Source organism: Trichechus manatus, unplaced genomic scaffold (genome assembly GCF_000243295.1).
Source record: "Trichechus manatus latirostris isolate Lorelei unplaced genomic scaffold, TriManLat1.0 scaffold00247, whole genome shotgun sequence".
Taxonomy (NCBI): domain Eukaryota; kingdom Metazoa; phylum Chordata; class Mammalia; order Sirenia; family Trichechidae; genus Trichechus; species Trichechus manatus.
The window spans coordinates 1,582,643-1,603,453 of record NW_004444183.1 but is presented as its reverse complement, the minus strand read 5'-3'; the positions used below and the strand labels follow the sequence as shown (position 1 = coordinate 1,603,453).

Genomic DNA, 20,811 nt, shown 5'->3' with positions numbered 1-20,811 from the left:
CAGTGGAGTATCTTAGATGGCCGCTCACAGGCTTTTAATCAGATGTTTTTCTTTTATAATAAGTTTTAAGGCTAGAAAATTCTCCTTAAGCAAAGCTATAGCTATAGTCCACACATTTTGATATGTCATCATTTTATTATCAATCAGCTCAACAATTTTTCTAATTTTCATTGTGATTTCTTCTTTGAATCATGGTTATCTTAAAGAATATTGCTTAATTTTCAAATATTTGGAGACCTCTAAAATTATTTAAAAAAAAATTGATTTCTAGTTTAATTCCACTGTAGTGAGAGAATGTATTTTGAATATTTCAACCCTTTGAATTTGTTAGGCTATGCTTTATGTCCCAGCATATGGTTCACTGTGGTAAATGTGTATGTTTTTTGAAATAATGTGAATTCTGTCATTGTTGGCTGCAGTGTTCTGTATAAATATATGTATATATTTATATGTAAATTACATAAACTATGTTGTGTTGTTCAAATCATGCATAGATTACAGATTTCTTATCTGTTTGTTAACTGACATAAGTGAGTTAAAATTTCCCACTATGATGGTAGATTTGTCTATTTTTCCTCTTAGTTTTTCAATTTTTTTCTATATATAATTTGAGATTATATTATTAGGAGCTTTTGAATTTTTGAAATGATAGTCTTTATCTGTAGCACAGTTTTTGCTTTAAAAATCTACATAGCCTGATATTAGTATGATTACACTAGCATTATTTTGGTTATGTTTACAGGGAATATCTTCCTCTATCATTTTTTTATCTATCTTTTAGTATCCTTATATTTAAGATGTTTTTCTTTTAAGCATCTAATGACTGTTTATGCTTTTATTTACTCAGTTTGACAATCTTGTTTTCAACTGGATTATTTAGATGTACTTACTGTTATATATTTGACTTAAAGTATATCATCTTACTATTTGTTTTCTATTCCGTCTTTGATCTACTTGCTCTGTGTTCCTTTTTCTCTTCTTTTTTTCCCCATACATTGAGTCACAAGTGGTTTTTTTAAAATTTCACTTATTCCTTCTAAAACTTACTTGTTTTGCATTTTTAAACTGTTAGTGATACCCCTAGAGAATACAACATGCATCCTTGACATAATAAAGCCCAGAAAATTAGTAATTTTACCACTTTCTAGAGAATGTAAGGGCCTTAGATCATTTTAACTCCATGTACCTGCTTATTCCTTAAGTGCTATTTTGTTTTTTATATTTTCATTCTTTCTCCACATCTTAAATCTCAAAAGATATTATTATTAGTATTTTATAGAGTAATATTTGTCCACTTATTTACTTTTTTTATTGTTCTTCAATACTTTCTGGAACTCTAAACTTCCATCTGGAATATTTTTTCCTATTGAACAACTTTCTCTACTGACTGTTTCATTTTGCTTGAATCAGCTTCTCACAAATTCTCTTGGTATTTCTCTGAAAGCCTTCTCTGCTTTTTTCATTTTTTAGTTCTCACAAGTTACCAGTATCTCTTAGCAGTTTTATCAAGCTATGATTTACATACCTTACAACTCACTCATTTTAGGTGTGCAATTCAGTGATTTTTAGTAAATTTCCAAAATTGTGCAACCATTACCACAATTCGATTTTTTTAAATTTTCATCATTCCAAAAGATTCCTTGTCCATTTGTAGTCATTCTCCCATTCCCACACTCTGCTCTAGGTAATCACTGATCGACTTTCTGTCTCTGTAGATTTATCTTTTCTGGATATTTCACATAAATAGAATAATATAATATGTGGTCACGTGTCTAGACTCTTTTATTTAGGGGATAGTTAACACAGGGTGAGAGGAATAGTAACTGAGGTAACTTAGTAAACTGTGGCTTCTTTGGGCTTGTGTGACCTGTATTGTATATACTTGTAACTCTTATTTGCTTACATCCATGATATTCAAGATGCCCTGATGGTGCAGTGGTTAAGAGCTATGGCTGCTAACCAAAAGGTTGGCAGTTCAAATCCCCTGGTCACTATGAGTCGAATTGACTCAACGGCAACAGGTTTGGTTTTTTTTTTCTTTTTTTTTGCTATTCAAAGTATGATACTTGGACCAGCAGCTGCAGCAGCAGAGTCAGCATGACCTGGGAGCTTGTTAGATATGCAGAGTCTTGTTTCCATCTCAGATCTACTGAATCAGAATCTTCGTTTTAAGAAGATCCTTAGATAATTTGTATGCACATGAAAACTTGAGAAACACTGGCTTACACAAACAACAATGGAATAAGCCTGTTGTTGCATATTTGGCTTTAGATTATCCATTACTTCTCCCCCTTACCCCTTAAAAAAAAAATGATTGAACGTGTTAAGAATGTGGTATAACATAGTCACTGATTAAATGTTATAATAGAGAGATTTTCCTATAGTTATTTAAATTTATGGAGTGCAAGCCATTAGAAGAATGCAAATCAAAACCACAATGCGATACCATCTTACCCTGGCATTACTGGCATGAATCAAAAAAAAAAAAGAAAATAACAAAGGTTAAAGAGGCTTCAGGGAGATTGGAACTCTTATGCACTGCTGGTGGGAATGCAAAATGTACAGTCATTTTGGAAAACTATTTGGCACTTCCTTAGAAAGCTAGAAATAGAAATACCATATGATCCAGCAATCCCACTCCTAGGAATATATCCTAGAGAAGTAAGAGCCATCACATGAATAGACACATGCACACCTATGTTCATTGCAGCAACCTAGATGCCCATCAATAGATGACTGGGTAAACAAACTATGGTACATATACACAATGGAGTATTACACAACGATAAAGAACAGTGACCAATGTGTGAAGCATCTCACAGCATGGATGAATCTGTAGGGCATTCTGCTGAGTGAAATAAGTCAGTCACAAAAGGATAAATATTGTATGAGACCACCACTGTAAAAACTCATGAAAAGGTTCAGGCACAAAAAGAAACAATCTTTGTTGGTTATGAGATGGGAGGGGTCGGGATGGAAAAACACTAAACAGACAATAGATAAGTGGTAAATTTGGTGAAGGGTAAGACAGTACACAATACTGGGGAAGCCAGCAAAACTTGTCCAAGACAAGGTCATGTATGCTCCATAGACACATCATACACCCAGAGGAACTGAATTACTGGGCTGCAGGCTGTGGGGACCATGGTCTTGGCGAACATGTAGCTCAATTGGCATAACATAAAGAAAATGTTCTACATTCTACTTTGATGAGTAGTGTCTGGGGTCATTAAAGCTTGTAAGCGGCCATCTAAAATACTTCACTGGTCTGGGAGAATGAAAAAAACTAAAGGCACAAGGGAAAGATTAGTCTAAAGGACTAATGGACCACAACTACCACAGCCTCCATCAGACTGAGTCCAGTACAACTAGATGGTGCCTGGCTACCATCACTGACTGCTCTGACAGGAATCACAACAGAGGTCCTGGACAGAGCTGGAGAAAAATGTAGAACAAAATTCTAACTCACACACATACAAAAAAGACCAGACTTACTGGCCTGACAGAGACTGGAGAAACCCTGAGAGTATGGCCCCCCCAGACACTTTTAGCTCAGTAGTGAAGTCACTCCTGAGGTTCTCCCTTCAGCCAAAGATTAGACAGTCCCACAAAACAAAACGAGACTAAAGGGACATACTAGCTCAGGGGCAAGGACTAGAAGGCAGGAAGGGACAGGAAAGCTGGTAATAGGGAACCCAAGTTTGAGAAGGGAAAGTGTTGACATGTCGTGGGATTGGTAACCAATGTCACAAAACAATTATATATACCGTTTAATGAGAAGCTAGTTTGTTCTGTAAACCTTTATCAGAAGCACAATTAAAAAAAATTATGGAGTACAGTTTTATCATATAGATACAAACAAACAAATAAAAAACCCAAACAATTTGCCATAGTGTTAACTCCAACTCATGGTGACTCCATATGTTTCAGAGTAAAACTGTACTCCTAAGCTGATTTTTTGGAGGTAGGTCACCAGGCCTTTCTTCTGAGGCACCTCTGGGTGGGCTCAAACCTCCAACCTTCTGGTTCTCAGAGAGTGCTTAACCATTTGTGCCACCTAGGGACATCATACAAATAAAATATAATTTTTTAAATTTATAGAGTACGGTTTTATCCCATAGATAAAACGTTGACTCTGTGGTATTTTGATGTGAGGCAGATGGACTTGGGAGCAAACATTGCTTCTGACACAGGTTTTATTGGGCAGGTCACTTGGCAAACTGATTTTAATCAGTTTTCTCCTTAGTAAAATAGGAATGATATGGCCTACTTTACTGGGTTCTTATGCAGATTAAATAGGAGCGCTGGTGGTGCAGTGGTTAAAGCGCTAGGCTGCTACTCGAAAGGTCAGCAGTTAGAACCCACCAGCCACTCCAAGGGAGAAAGATGTGGCAGTTTGCTTCCATAATTCTTCTCCCCCCTCCCATAGAGATGAGAGCCAGAATTATGATACATCACAAACAATGTGTAGGAGCTTGTATTTTCTTCTTTTGTTTAAAAAAGTTCTTGGTAGGGTTTAGTTTTCTGGTAGAGTAGCCTTTCTATTTTTTTCTGTCAGATAATTGTACATACCTGTGCCAATTTTCAAGATTGCTGTCACCTTTTTATTCCCCGAAACAATTATAAAATTGTACGCATATAAGCCGTCTATTTCAGTGGAAATTGACTGAAGTATAATGTGTGCAAGTTTTTATAATGAATTTTTGTTTTTGAAATAGGCATTAGAGAGGTTGAATAATCTGTCTCAAATTAGAAGGATTCTTTTCCTCTTTTTCAAAAGCTTTACTGAGAAGTATTTGACATACAATAAATTACACATATTTAAAGTATACAATTAGATAAATTTTGCATGTGTATATAGCATCACAATTAAGATAGTGAACATATCCGTCACTCCCAAACGTTTATTTCTCTTAGTAATTCTTCCCAACTGTCACTCCCAGCCCTACCATGCCTCTGTTTCCAGGCAACCATGGATTTGGTTTGTCACTAAAGATTCATTTTCATTTTCTAGAAATTTATATAAATGGAATTATACAATTTGGACTCTTTTTTTTTTTGTGGTCTGAGCCTTTTCACTCAGCATAATTAGTTTGAGATTCCTTCGTGTTGTGTTGTGTCCATTATTTTTTTATTACTGTGTATTGTTCTACTGTAAGTATGTATCACAATTTGTTTCTCCATTCACCTGTTCACATTTGGGTTGTTTCCTGTTTTTGACAATTACAAATAAAGCTGCTACAAACATTTATGTAAAAGTCTTTGTATAAAAATATGCTTTTTTTCAGGGCTTCTGGTTTGAACCCTTCTGAGAATTTGCATTTCTAACAAGTTCCCTGCTGAGAATTTGCATTTACACCTCAGATATACTAAATCAGAATCTACAGTAGAGCAAGATCCTCAGGTGATTCTTATGTATAACTTCTGTGAACTTGTTACAAATGCAAATTCTTAGCAGGGATTCAAACTGGAATGAACCAGTTTGAAGCTCTGCTTTTATTTCTCAAGGAGTAAAATGGTTAGGTGGTATGACAAGTATATTTAACTTTTAAGAAGTTGACAAACTGTTTTTAAAAGTGGTTGTAGCATTTCACATTCCCATCGCATACTGTAAGAGTTCCAGTTCCTCCACATCCTCACTACCAGCTGACACTGGTATGGTCAAGTTTTCAGTTTTAGCCATTTTAATGAATGTGCAATGGTATTTCATTGTGGATTTAGTTTGCATTTCCCTAGTGATCAATAAGTTGAATATCTTTTCATATGGTCATTTGCCATCTGCATATCATTTTTTTGTCTATTTACTGTTAGTTTCTTTTTCCTACTTATTAAACGGGATTGTTTGCTTCTTTATGATTGTGTTTGAGAGATCCCTATTTATGCAGGTTATAAGTCCTTTATAAGGTTTATGCTTTACCTATAGTTTCTCTCAGTCTGTAGCTTGTCTCTTCATTCTCCTTAACAGTGTCATTCAAAATTCTTCTAGATTTTTTAATTTTGATGAAGTCCTATTTACCTTTTTTTTTTTTTTTTAAATGGATCATGCTTTTGGTATCTTAGCTAAGAAATCTTCACCTAACTCACAGTCACAAACGTCTTCTTCTATGTTTTCTTCAGGAAGTTTAATAGATTTAGGTTTTACATTTAGGTCTATGATCCCTTTTTATTTAATTGGTGTATATGGTATAAGTATATATTAAAGTTCACTTTTTTTCATATAAATATCCAATTGCTCCAGAAGAATTTGTTGAGAAAACTATCTTTTTTCAGTTAAATTGCTTTTGTATTTGTGTAAAAAAATAGTTGTCCAAATATGTGTGGATCTTTTTCTGGACTTTATTATGTTTCAGTGATCTCTTTGTCTGTCTTTACACCAATATTGGTGTAAATATATAGTCTTGATTACCATAGCTTTATAGTAGGTCTTGAAGTCAGGTAGTGTTAGCCCTACAATTTTGTTTCTTTTTCAAAATTATTTTAGCTGTTCTAGGTCATTTGCATCCCCCTATGGTTTTATAATCTGTTTGTAAATTTCTCAAAAGTTAGCTGAGATTTTAACCAGGATTGCCTTAAAATATAGATCAATTTGGGGAGAATTGACTTCTTTACCATATTGAGCCTCCCAACGCATGAACATGGTATATTTCTCCATTTATTTACATCTTCTTAATTTCTCTCAGCAACTTATTGTAGTTTTCATTGTAAAGATCTTTCAGATCTTTTGCCAGATTTATCATTAAGAATTCAATAGTTTTTATGCTATTGTAAACAGTATTTTTAAAAATTTCAATCTTTGTTTATTGCTAGTATATAGACATACATTTGATTTTTGTATGTTGATCTTGTATTCTGCAAACTTGTTAAACTCAATTTTTAGTTTCCGTGCTTTGCTTTTTTGTAGATTCCATTGGATTTTCTAAATACAAGATCATGCCATCTGTGAATAAAGATAGTGTAATTCTTCAAGTCTGTATGTCTTTTACCTATTTTGATTGCCTTGTTACAGTAGCTATAACTTCTAGTACAATTTTCAATAAGATTGGTAAGAAAAGTCATCCTTGTCTTGTTTCTGATCCTAGCAGGGAAGCATTCAGTATTTCACCATTAAGTACGTTAATTATAGGTTTTTACTAGATGTCCTTAACTAGGTAGAGAAAGTTTCTTTCTATTCTTAGTTTGTTAGAAGTTTTTATCACGAACGAATGTCAGATTTTTCCCAATGCTATTTCTACATCTATTGAGATGGTTATATAGTTTTTCTTTTTTCTTTTGTTAATATGGTAAACTACATTAATTGACTTCTCAACGTTTGGACAGCCTTGCTACCTGGAATAAACTCTGCTTGGTCAATATCTTTTACTTCTTTGTATATTGTTAAATTCAATTTGCTAAACTTTTAACATTTTGCATCTATGCTATGAGGGATAATGGTTTGTAGTTTTCTTTTCTTGTAATACCTTTGTCTTATTTTAGTATCTGGGTAATCCTGACTATAAAATGAATTGGGAAGTATTCTTTTCTTTTCAGTTTTCTGAAAGAGTTCATGTAGAATTGTATTATTTCTCCCTTGAATGTTTGGTAGAATTCAGCAATGAAGCCATCTGAGCCATTAGTTTTCTTTGTGGGAAGATTTATAACTACAAATTCAATTTCTTTAATAGATATAATGAGATTATTCATGTTATCTATTTTGTCTTGAATGAACTTTGGTAGTTTGTGTCTTTTAAAGAATTTATCTGTTTCATCTAACTTGTCCAATTTCATGATAAAATTTTTTTCATAAAATTCCTTTATTATGCTTTTACTATCTGTAGAATCTGTAGTAATAACACCTCTCTCATACTTGATATTGGTATTTTGTGTCTTCTGTCTTTTTATTGATTAATCTGCCTAGACGCTTATCAAATGTTATTGATCTTTTCAAAGAACCAGCCTTTGATTTTATTAATTTTTTCTGATTTCTGTTTTGTTGATTTCCACTCTGATCTTTATTATTTTCTTTATTTTACTTACTTTTGGTTTAATTGATTCTTCATTTCTAATTGCTAATATGGAAGCTGAAGTGTTTAACTTGAGATTTTAATTGCTTTCTAATATGCATGTTTAGTACTATACATTTCTCCTCTAAGTAATTTTTTAGTGACATCCCACATATGTTAGCATGTTGTGCTTTCATTTTCATTCAGTTCAAAGTACTTTCTAATTTCCCTTCTGATTTCTTCTCTGATTCATGAGTTATTTAGAAGTGTGTAATTTAGTTTCCAAATAATTTGGGACTTTCCAGATATATGCCTGTTACTGATTTCTAATTTAATTTAACCTTTGTCAGTAAACAATACTGTGTATGGTTTTGATCTTTTTAAATTTCTTGAGACTTGTTTTACGGCCCAGAATGTGATCTCTCTTGGTAAATTTCCATGTCCACTTGGGAAGAATATACATCATGTTTTTGTTGGATGGAACAATCCTATAAACATTAATCAGATCAAGTTGTTTGATTTTGTTCAAATATTTTGTTGTCTTGTTCTATCAATGATTAAGAAAAAGGTATTAATATCTCCAAGTACAACTGTGGATTTGTCAATTTCTCTTTGCAATTCTATCAGTTTTTGTTTTATGTATTTTAAAACTCTATTATAAGGTGTATAAGCGTTTAGAATTGTTATGTCCTCTTGATTAACTGATGACTTTATCATTATGAAATAAACTTCCTTGTCCCTGATAATATTCTTTGCTCTGAAATATACTTTGGTTGATAGTACTACAGTCACTTCAGCTTTATTCTGAATACTGTTAAGATGATATGTCTAGTTCCATCCTTTTACTTTTAACCTATTTGTATCTTTATATTTCAAGTGTATTTATAGCAGCATGAAGTTAGGTCCCCGTTTGTTTTTTTTATTCATTCTGAAGAGTTCTACTTTCTTATGGGGATATTTGGAGCCCTGGTGGCACAGTGGTTAAGAGCTTGGCTGCTAAACAAAAGGTTGGTGTCACAGCGGTGACGGTTGTCAGGGCAGTGGAGATAATAACCAATGCCACAACTCTTACAGAGAAGTGGGGCCAGGGGGGTCACTCTGAGGCGTTGAACCCAGCTTCAGTCCCAGGAGTTTATTTTATAGTCAATACAGCAAACAGTGAAGCAAATAACAGAACAATGGGCTTTGGGTGAATAACAATAAGTTTCGGGCAAGGGAGGGGTAATTCAGGTAAACAAGCCAATCAGTAACGGGTTTGGAAAAACAAGTCGTGACAAGTCTTAACATGTTGGGGACAAGTCTCAACATGCTGTGCAGCATAGAGGCCTTTATACGTCCATATTTTAACGGCGCATATCCCCACAGGTTGGCAGTTCTAATCCATAGCCTCTCCTCGGAAACCCTATGGGGCAGTTCTACTCTGTCCTATAGGGTCACTATGAGTTGGAATTGATATTTATGCCATTCCCATTTAATATGTTTAATATTCTTCTCTGCTAATTCTAACATTTATGTCAGCTGTGGGTGAATTTTGATTGAATAAATTTTCACCTAATTATGGGTCATATTTTTCTGCCTCTTTGCATGCATAATAATTTTTGATTGGATGGCAGAAGTTATGAATTTTACCTTGTTTTATTCTGGTTAGTTTTGTAGTCCTATAAATATTCTTGGCTTTATTTTGGGATGCAGTTAAATGATTTGAAAACAGTTTGCTCCTTCAGGTCTTGCTTTTAATATTTGTTAGGCAGGACTAGAGCTGTGCTCAGTTTAATTGTAAATCTTTCCTGCTACTGCAGCAAGATGGTTCTGCATACTCTGTTCAATGTCTAATGAATCATGAGATTTTCCAGTCTGGCTAATAGAGACAGATATTGCTCCTGGCCCTGTGTGATTGCTGGACACGGTTTTCTCTTATTCTTTTGGGCAGTTCTTTCCCCAGTCTTAGGTAGTTTCCTCCTAAGGATAGGTTGATGAGTTCTCAGGTGAATACACAAAAGAGGTACTCTGCAGATATCCATGGTTCTCCTTTTGAGCAGCTCTCTCCTTTCTGCTATCTGGTCTGTGAACTCAAGCTACCTTGGTCTTTCCAGACTCCAAGCAGTGTCTCCTCAACTCAGGACATCTGTAGGTTCCTTCTTCCTGTGCCATGGCCTGGACACTCTCTTAAGGCAGTAAGCTGGGATAAATGTAGGTCTCACCTTGTTTCTTGTCTCTCAGGGATCACCGTCCTTCACTGCTTGATGTTCAATGTCTTGAAAATCATTATTTCATATTTTTTGTTCATCTTTCAGTTATTTCAAGTGAGAGGGTAAACCCAGTTCCTATTATTTCATCTTGCCTGAAGCAGAAGTAAAATTAGAAGGATTTCAAATCTTCCTTTTTAAAAATTTCAACCATATTCGCTGAACTATTATAGAATTTTTCATGTCACTAGATTTGTCTGTTTATCCTACTTGCAGTCAGTATATGAAATGCTTTCCTTATTCAGCTTTCTCTGAGGAATCTCCTTGTTATGAAGAAAACATGGATTGGAAAATCATCACTGATAATTATTTTTTGTTTCTGAATAACTTATTCAAGTCACCAGTAGCTTCAATATCTAGGTAAGTTTTCAGAATTTAAACTCCATGTCTTGACTTAAGTATCATCTGAAGATAAGCAAAATCTAATTTTAGGACATGCATGCTATAAACTTTAAGATCTTGATTTAGATATTAACTCAGGGTTTCATATTAAGTGCTCAATAAATATTTGTTTAATCGAATATATGACACATTGGCACATTTTCCTTGATTTGTAAATGGAAATCGAGATTATAGTAATAAGAATTTACCTCCACAGGAAGACCTAGGGTCATGGCTTTGTGCCTACCTTTTGATCAGTGTTCTGCTATAGAATCTTTGATCAAAAATAGTAACACGATTTATAATAAATATTTTAAAAATAAAATCTTCATTTGAAAAATAGTCTTATCTGTTTTCTTAGGGTTTATACATAGGATTTAAGATTTAGATTCTGGTAGTTTTGGAGACTTTTGGGACAGAAGTGATCTTTGGAACAAAATCTGCCAGATTATTTACCACTCTGCTATTTCAGCATATCTATTGAAATGGATATTTTTCAGTATAATAATGGCTATTGTATGTCGTTTAAAGGCACACTTTATTTTTGCAGGGTGTGTGGGGTTGGCAATGGGGCAGAAGTTTTGCATTACAGCAATAGCTTTCAAAGATGGGAATGAATCAGACTTTTCTGTGAAGTTTGCTGAAAATGCAAATGCCTGGGCCTTTTTACAGGCGTACTAAATCTTCCCCTGTGTGCAGGACCTAGGTTTTAGTATTTTTAATAAACTCTGCAGGTGGTTCTGGTGCACACCAAAGCTGGAGAACCATTCTGCTGCGTCTCTCTAGACCTGGGAATCATCACTGCTGGGAACTTTTTAAGCCCAGCTATAGAGGTTGGTGGAAACACTGGTGGCTTAGTGGTTAAGTGCTATGGCGGCTAGCCAAAAGGTCAGCAGTTCGAATCCACCAGGCACTCCTTGGAAACTCTATGGAGCAGTTCTACTCTGTCCTATAGGGTCGCTATGAGTTGGAACCAACTCGATGGCAATGGGTTGGGTTTGGTTTTTCTATCGAGGTTGGCAGTTCTAACCTACCCAGAGGCATCAAGAAAGAAAAGCCTGTTGACATGCTTCTGCAAATATTACAGCCAAGAAAACCTTATGGAGCAGTTCTACTCTGTAACACTTGGGATCTCCGTGAGTTGGAATAGACTCGACACCAACTGTTTTATTTTTTAGTAGTGGTCACAGAAGAAATGACAATGGGATAGTCTCTCCGGAGAATCAGCCCTTTGCTCATGTCTGATGTACAGTTTCTCTCTTCCTTGAAATTCTCAAATATTTAATAGTACTAGCAAGACAACCAAAAAACTAGACTACCTGTGTTCCACAGCTTCTGGATAACTACTTGCTGATTTAATGAATGAAAAAGGAAATAACTAAATAAATAAGAATGGGCATTAAGTACAATTTAAATTAAGAAATCTGAACTTGAAATGAAAAAACCTCAGTCATGTCTGATTTCTGTCATTAATTGTGTGAATATGCTAATTAAAAAATTTGTAAAACTTTCCTTTTCCATAAAATGGAATTAATCATGTATACCTTAAAAGGCTGTTGTAGAAATTAAGATAGTAGTTGTGAAAGTGGTTTATAAACTGTAAACCCATTGCCATCGAGTTGATTCCGACACATGGAGACTATCTTAGCTATCCGGGGCTGCTATAACAGAAATACCACAAGTGGATGGCTTTAACGAAAAGAAATTTATTCTTTCACAGTCTAGGGGGCTAGAAGTCCGAATTCAGGGTGCCAGCTCCAGGGGAAGGCTTTCTTTTTCTGTCGGCTCTGGGGGAAGGTCTTTGTCTTCAATCTTCCCCTGCGCTACAAGCTTCTCAGTGCAGGAGCCTCAGGTCCAAGGACACACTCTGCTCCTGGCATTGCTTTCTTGGTGGTATGAGGTCACCCTTCTCTCTGCTTGCTTCTGTCTTTTATCTCTTGTAAGATAAAAGGTGATGCAGACCATGCCCCAGGGAAACTCCCTTTACATTGGATCAGGGATGTGACCTGAGTAAGGGTGTTAGATTCCACCCTAATCCTCTTTAATATAACCTAATCTTGCCTCAGTAACCACAGGTAGAGATTAAGATTTACAACAGATAGGAAAATTACATCAATCACAAAATGGAGGACAACCACATAATACTGTGAATCATGGCCTAACCAAGTTGACGCATATTTTGGGGGGACACTGGTCAGTCCATGATAGAGACCCCATGCTTCATAGGGTTTTCTTGGCAGTAATCTTTAAGGAAGTAGATCTGCAGGCCTTTCTTCTGCAGTGCCACTGGGTGGGTTCAAACTACCAACCTTTAGGATAGTAGTAGTTGAGCACAAATCATGTACACCACCCAGAGACCTATAAATTGCAAAGTGGTGTAAAAACATGTAGCAATATTACTGCTAGTAGTACAAGTTCTGCTTCAATGGTTACTACTATTACTACTTCATTATCCTGTCAGCTCTTCATATTAAAAAAATAAAATTTTGTATTCTCCTCTATCAATACACAGCCCCTTGCATTGTAGTTATGCATATATTTCTATGCAGGACTGGGTTTAGGCAAGAATGTGAATTATGCAAGGCTTACACTGAATTTCTAATAGCATAGCTTTCTTTTTTCTGATGGGAATTTTTCTCAGGAAATATTTTCAATGTCCCATGCTTCAAAATAGCTACTCTGTGTCCTACAAATAACAATTAAATTAAATTAAGCTCATAGTTTTTCTGTGCTCAGATCTCAGCTATTAGTGAGGAAAACAATATTCCTGCGTTCGATCTATCATAAGCCAGAGAGTATGTTACACAGCAAGAATAAAGAGTTAAAGATATTTAGAAAATCATTCACCCTTGAGGCAAACTGCACTAAACTGCACTAAAAAGGGGGCAAGGTGGGAAAAACCTCCATCTTTATCACTAACTGCATGGTAAGGATCACTGTGAGTTCAAATTCCCACCTCTAAGTGAATCCAGGCTTCGCTTTCCCGCATCTCCATGATCCCCTTCACCAACACTTCCATGGCACTTCCTTTCTGACCCTAACCACCCAGAGTTGGGACAGACTTCATCCTTAGCCACCCAGGACCATGTCAATACATCTCTGGCCACTTGGGGCCAGGTCATTGGGTATCAGCCCTAGGCTCAGGAGTCCGTGCAACTCCCTGCACTTCAGGCTAGCTGTCCCCTACCCCCTGAGGCTAGGTCACAAGCTAAGAAGGACTCTATCCTTCTTCACTGACTGTTTGTGCAGCCTTTCCCAGAGCTGGGTCTTCACAAGTTAGGATTCTGTCCTGCCAGCCCTTGCTGGTTCATTGCCCCCTATGAGTTTGTTAATTCTCTATAATAGCTCACAAAATTCATGGTGATGATTGCCTGTACTTAGTTACCCGTTTATTATAACCAGAAAAAATACACACAAAGAGACACAAGGTCTGGGAGAGGTCCTAGCACAAGGCTTCCACTATCCCCAGGGGCGTACCATCCTCTCCTGTGCATGGATGTTCTCACCAATCAGGAAGCTCCTAAAAGAAAGCTCTAAGGTCCAGGGTCCCTTATGGTAGTCATTGAGGCCTCAATGCATGTGCATGAAATCAATGAATATGCATGACCTACTGTATCATGCCCCCTCGCTTCCTGAGGCCTATTGGCAGGGTAGGGCCTGTTTAGCTCCTACTCATTTACACATAATTAAGTGTTGCCTGTCTGTTTTAGAAAAAGCAAAGACAACTTGCTTGATCAAGAAATTCCAAAGACTATTTTCCAGAAACCAGAGACAAAGGCCAAACTGAGTTCTTTGTCCCACACAATAGCCAACACAGGTCAAAATCCCTTATCCATAATTTTGAAATTTTAAAAACTCTGAAAATTGAAGTTTTTCTTAAGGTTGGCATGGAAACTAATTTGTCAGAAACTTCACCTGAACCAAGGTGAAGCTCTTTGAGACTATAGACCCCACTTAGTGAAACCATTCACACATTTCACTGCAAGTATTAACGTGTTGATAACTGGTTGATCCACTCCCCTATGGGAGACATTGATTTATGTCTGTTATATGTGCTGGTACCTTTCTAATGTTTGAACGCTCTGAATTCTGAAACACACAGGGCCCCAAGGACTTCAAAAGTGATTTGTAAATTCTGAGTTATTAGAGAGTTAGTGGAGTCCTGGTGGTGCAGTTGTTAAGAACTATGGCTGCTAACCAAAAGATTGGCAGTCTGAATCCACCAGCAGCTCCTTGGAAACCCTATGGGGCAATTCTACTCTGTTCTATACAGTGGCTATGAGTTGGAATCGACTCGATGGCAATGGATTTTTTTTTTTTTTTTTAAGGGACTAACTTTTACAAGTATGGATTTCTACCACCGGCTGGGATTGTGGTAACTTATGAATTAGTCCTCTAAGAACCCTTTGTATTTTAAACATAAGTATCTATAGAGAACAATCTAAAATAATGAGTTTCTAGTGGGGAGATTTATAGCATTGTGGAAAGACCACTGGAATTGCCTTCTGGGATAGGCAATCCTAACAGTTTTCCTTAAATTGTATAGGCACAGTTTTTGATGTGTCCCACCATGTGGAGCACTTCTACAGCTCAAAACATTTTAAGGTATAATACAGAATTGAATCTTAAGATTCTTCTGGCAGAAATAGCAAAGTTATTGTTAATAATCATACATAGGAATGAATGAGGTGAAATAGTTTAAAATGCATTGCTTTCTATTGTAGGAAACACATTTTAAGCTAATATACGCAACTGCATTGTGGATTTCTAAAATATTTTCAAGTAAGAAACTCCGAGAGTATGGCCCCTGGACATCCTTTTAATTCAATACTGAAGTTGCTCCTGAGGTTCACCCTTCAGCCATAGATTAGACAAGTCTATAGGGCCAACAATAACACATATAAGGGACGTGCTTCATAGTTCAAATATGTATGTAAGACTAATGGACACATCCGCTCAAAAGCAAAGACGAGAAGGCGGGAAGGGACAGGCAAACTGGACAAATTGAAACAGGGAAACTGGGGTGGAGAAGAGTAGAGTGTTGACACATCGTGGGGTTGGCAACCAATGTCAAAAAAAACAATATGTGTATTAACTGTTAATGACAAACTAATTTGCTCAGTAAACTTTCACCTAAATCACAATAAAAAAAAATACTTTCCAACACTCATATTTATTTAAGTTTTTGTTGTAAATATATTTTATGTTTTATGTAAATATATTTATGTTTTACTATATATTTATGTTTTACTATAAATAAATCTGAGTATTCTCTTGGAAATTTATTTAAGTTTATCTTGTATTTATTTTTTTCTTACTAATACTAAAATAATTCTGTTAATATTGCAGGATCTTAAATTCCACAAAGGATCTTCTAATGATGGAAGATAAGTTACATACCTTTGAAGATGAACAAAGGAACTCTCTTTTAGCATTTGTGGAATTTTTGAAGAAATTATTATTGCCTAATCCTTCCAGCTTATCCAGTGTTCCCAAATTCCATAATCTCCCATCTCTCACTGAAACGCTCCTAAATACAAGCCTTTTGTGGATAAATCATTTAAAAAGTTTAGAGGGAGACCCATCTGCTGTTGATACTCGGAAACTTTTGAAATTTGGCAAAGAGGTGATAGAAAAAATGCAAACTCTTGAAAGTCACTGGATAAGGAAGGAATCAGGAAATATGTCCAGATACATGGAATTAATACTTTTTCAACTTAATCCCAAGCTATGGGAATTGTGGATGTATGGCATTTCACAAGGAGAAAGTGCTAGACTAGAAACCTTGTCTACACTTTTAAATTCTTCTGTTCCAGATAATGAAAGGATTCTTAGTAAAAGCTTTAACTTTTCCCAGTTGTTCCTTTCAGATTGGCCTAAACCACCAGCTGTGAACATGGATTTTGTGTGTTTAAGTGAAATAATAATAAATAGTCTCTATGAATTTGGATTTGTGAGCCAGGAACAGGTTTCAGAAGCTCTGGACACAGTCTATGCCATAAGGAATGCATCTGATCTTTTCTCAACCCTTTCTGAATCTCAGAAACAAGAAGTTGATGAAATGTTGACTCATATGTACCAAAATGTCTTCAAGGACAAGGATTCAGCTTTCCTTCTGCAGATTTATTCTTCATTTCACCAGCATATGTATAAGTTCTTGAGCAATCAGAACAGCGAGTCTTTGCTAACTTTCCTTACACAAACCTCAAAACACATTTTGGATATTATAAAACAATTTGATTTCCAAAACATCGGCAAAGCATTTGCATTTTTATCTGAGACAACAAGCATTCTTGGTAGAATTTCTGAGTTACCTTATTGTCAGCAGTTGCTCTCATTTTTTCACTTTTTGAAGCTTCAAGCCCAGTCCCTGAGGTCCGTAGAGGCTCAGGAAATGATCCATGCTACTTTGACAGGCCTCGAACAACTGTTCATAGTAGATGGAGATTTTCGTATTTCTTTATTTCAGTATTTGAGCCAACTCTTCAACGGTTCAGCAGAAGCCCTGCTAGGTAATGAGTGCTTTGCTTTGGATAATAAAAGTGTTTCTTCTCTAAATTACTCAACGGATGGGGGATCTTCATTTATTCTTCCATGGGCACAAATTCTTTCAAACCTTTCAGTAAATGGCAGGACATTCAATGATTTTATGGCCACTCACTGCACCATTTCATGGCTTCAAATGTGGACTGAAATCTGGGGAAGCATATCTCAAATATTTAAGTTTGACACAAATGTTTTCACTTCTCTTCATGTTGGTCTCAATCAGTTTTTGGATGAATTGAAAAATGATGTGAAAATTTCTAAAAGTTGCCAGGGAATATTTTCCACCAATCACCCTGTTAGACTGCTGTTAAATTTGTTTAAAACTGTAACTCACACTGATCTCTTCCATGATTGGAATGATTTCCTGGATCTCAGTGATCTTTGCATAGCACTAGGCGATGCATTTGTTACAATAAAATCGCTTCACCCTAACAAAGTAGAGAAGTCCCTTTTCACCATGGAAACCACCCTACATCAGCTAAGGATATTTCCACTGAATACAAATATAAGCAGAGAGTTTTTATATTCTCTGCTTGAAGTTTTTACTGAGTTAAGCCATGCCTCAAAATATGTAAATAGAAGTATACATTTGCCAAGTCACTTTCTTTCAAACAGTCGAACAAATTATGGAGCAAAGTTTGAAAGTGTCATCACTGAGCTAAGAGAGACAATATTATTTCTTAGAAATATATCACATGACAGAGATTTATTGTCCTGTGCTGAGGTTTTCCACAATGTTACTAAGTTTATTTTTGAAGATGACTTATTATATGTGAATACTTCCCAGAGGGCATTCCATATTCTGGCCATGTTAAACTCAACATTTTCCTCTGAGAACATAACTCACGAACTGAAAGGATGTATTGCATGGGTAGATGTCATAAACCATTTGTATGCTATGTATAACTCCAATATTTCACCACACTATCTTCAAGGCATTTTGGGGAGTTTCAGAGATATGGAAAACAAAATAAGCACTGCAATGAAACTTGTTACTTGGGTGTTAAATATGAAGGAACCTCTTTGTTCATGGAATAATTCAAATATAAACTGTGTGAATATTTACCTGAAAAATGTAACTGACTTTCTAAATGTTATGCTTACTGCAGTCTTTGAAAAAGAGAAGTTACCAAAATTTGAGATTTTTTTAACTCTTTTAAATGATTCCACAAATCAAGTAAGGATGATCATCAACAACTTAACACAAGATTTTGATCTTGCGTCTCAGTCTAACTGGAAACATTTTATTGAATTGATTTTGAGACCCATAGGAATGTCAAATGAAATACCTAACCAATTCCAAAATATTTGGCTACATTTAATAGCTCTGGGAAAGGAAATTCAGAAACTTCTGAAAGATATCTCTCCTAACATCCTGGAAAATAATTTCTCTTCCAAAAGTGAAAAGTTTTTAAGTATGTTTGCCACCAGTCCAAAGGAAAAGGACTTAAACAGTTTAGGAAACTCAATTTATCATTTTGCTAGTTACCTTGCCTTCAACTTATCACATGATCTTCAAAATTCATCAAAAATAATTCCACATGAAATCATGGAAACTGTAAGTCTTGGTATTCAACTGGTTAGGGATGTCTTCAATTCCTTAATGCCCGCAGTTCATCATGGTATTTCACAAAATACAGGCAATATCCCAGTTTTAAAGAAGGTGTCTTCTCTCATGCACAGTCTCAAGAAGACAGATATAGATCTTTTAGTAGATCAACTGGAACAGATCAGTGAAAACCTAATGGATTTCTTTAAGAATATCAGTAGATTAGATACTGGCAATTTGGAGATCAAATTACTTGTTGGCTTGATGGAAAAATTTGTCGAAAGCTCACATTCTTGGAATGTTAACCATTTGCTGAAGCTTTCACGCCTGTTTCCTAAAGATGATGTTAATGTTGTGGTAGATATGTATTATGTGCTTCCTCATGCTGTGAGGCTCCTACAGAGGACAGTTGACAAAAACATCACTGAGGCCCTCAAGGATGTCTATAATTTCACTCTTCTTCATGGCATAACCATTTCAAGCATCAGCAAGGAAGACTTTGCTATTGCACTAAAAACTCTTTTGGACATAATTGAATTAATAGCCGATAAACCAGGTATTGTTTCAGAGGCTTTAACTTGTCTTCCAGAGATTTGGTGTTGGAATCACACAACATCTGAATTTCAGCAGAATCCAAAATTAGAAGCCTCTAATGCCGATAAGCTCATTTTTTCTCTCTTTTATAGAAAAGTAGCTGGTATACTTGACCACCTCCACCTGTCTGTCCCAGATGAAAATTTACAATGCTCAAATAAAAGTTCAAGGATGGAACTGACTAGGAAAATGGTCTGTGTAATTCAAGAATTAGTGGACTGGAATTCCATCCTTCTAGAAATGACTGAAGTCTTCCACATTAAAACTCCTCTTGTGAAAGCTATACAAGAATTTTGGCATACGGTGTTACCATCTGTCTTGTCTTCTGGAAATCAAAGTAATGATACCATCTCTGAACTTTGTACTGGTGGCTCCATAAAGCAAGTTGCTTTGCAAATGGTAAAAATGTTTAAAAATGTTAACTTTACAAAAGTTACATCAGGTGAAATTATTTTTGATAGACTAGCTAGTTTAGACAAGATCTTTAACATAAAGGAAAGCACAGAGGTGTCTGTTCCAAATAATAATTCCTTAAATTTGGAAATAATAGAAAAATCAATTTCTGGTGGCTTGATCCCAGAAAATAGTTCTAATTCTCCAGTCTCTCCACTCATGCTGTTTCTGAATGTAAATCTTACAGGGAGTAGTTTAGAAGCATTATCAAGTCTTACTGAAAAAAATGAAGCACCTTACAACCTTGAAGAACTATGGCTTGAGTTTGAACAAACCATGAAATACCTAAGACATAACTTTAATATCAGCCACCTGATCTCTGAAATTAACCAAGAAATTAAAACGATAAATTCAGTGGCTCCTCAAAACACAACTTTGCGATTTTCCCATTTTTTGGAAAGCCTGAATTCATCATCATTGAAGACATTAGAAATTATTGAAGATTTTCTAATGAACACAAGAAACTGGCTTCGTAAATATGCAAATGAAAATTACTCCAGAATGATACAGACATTATTTCCTCTTATGGCCAATGAGAGTTCAACTGATGATATAGTTTTGTTGGCTAAAGATATTACTACCTTTTTGGGCTACCTTAAAAACATTTCTAAACAAAGTAATTTTGATTTTGTCCTTCCCACTCATCTGCTAAACCAACAATCGCTAACTAATTTCTCCATCATTCAGTTGCTTTTGGAAAGCATCGTAATTAATTCAATCAATAACTTAGTTGGGAATTCTCAAGAAGCAGCCCTGAATTTAAGTGATACTGGCCTTCAAATAGTGGATTTCATTAACCTCACCTTGAACCACACACAGTCAGAAAATGGTGGGAAAATAATTTCCCCTCCAAGAAGCTTAGTGAATTTCTTGGAACAGCTTATGAAAGCATTCTTCTCCTTTTTGCCAAAGGAAAATTCTGAGAACAAAATATCTCTTCTTCTAAAGGACTTCCACAAAAATATCATTGCGGAAATGAGGTGAGTCTACTTTTGTTTTGTAGTTTTTATACATTTCAAATCATTTTATTTTGTGGAGAATATAAACATCAATAACAGTATTT

At 35.5% G+C, this 20,811-nt stretch overlaps 1 protein-coding gene across 1 annotated transcript in view; it reads left to right on the top strand.

The window, feature by feature from the left end:
• ABCA13 (ATP binding cassette subfamily A member 13) overlaps positions 1–20,811 on the top strand; it is a 527,556-nt gene that overhangs the window by 110,337 nt on the left and 396,408 nt on the right. Inside the window, 2 exon segments of the mRNA XM_023724448.1 lie at positions 10,471–10,585; positions 15,956–20,728. Of these exon segments, the coding sequence (XP_023580216.1) occupies positions 10,471–10,585; positions 15,956–20,728 (4,888 nt within the window).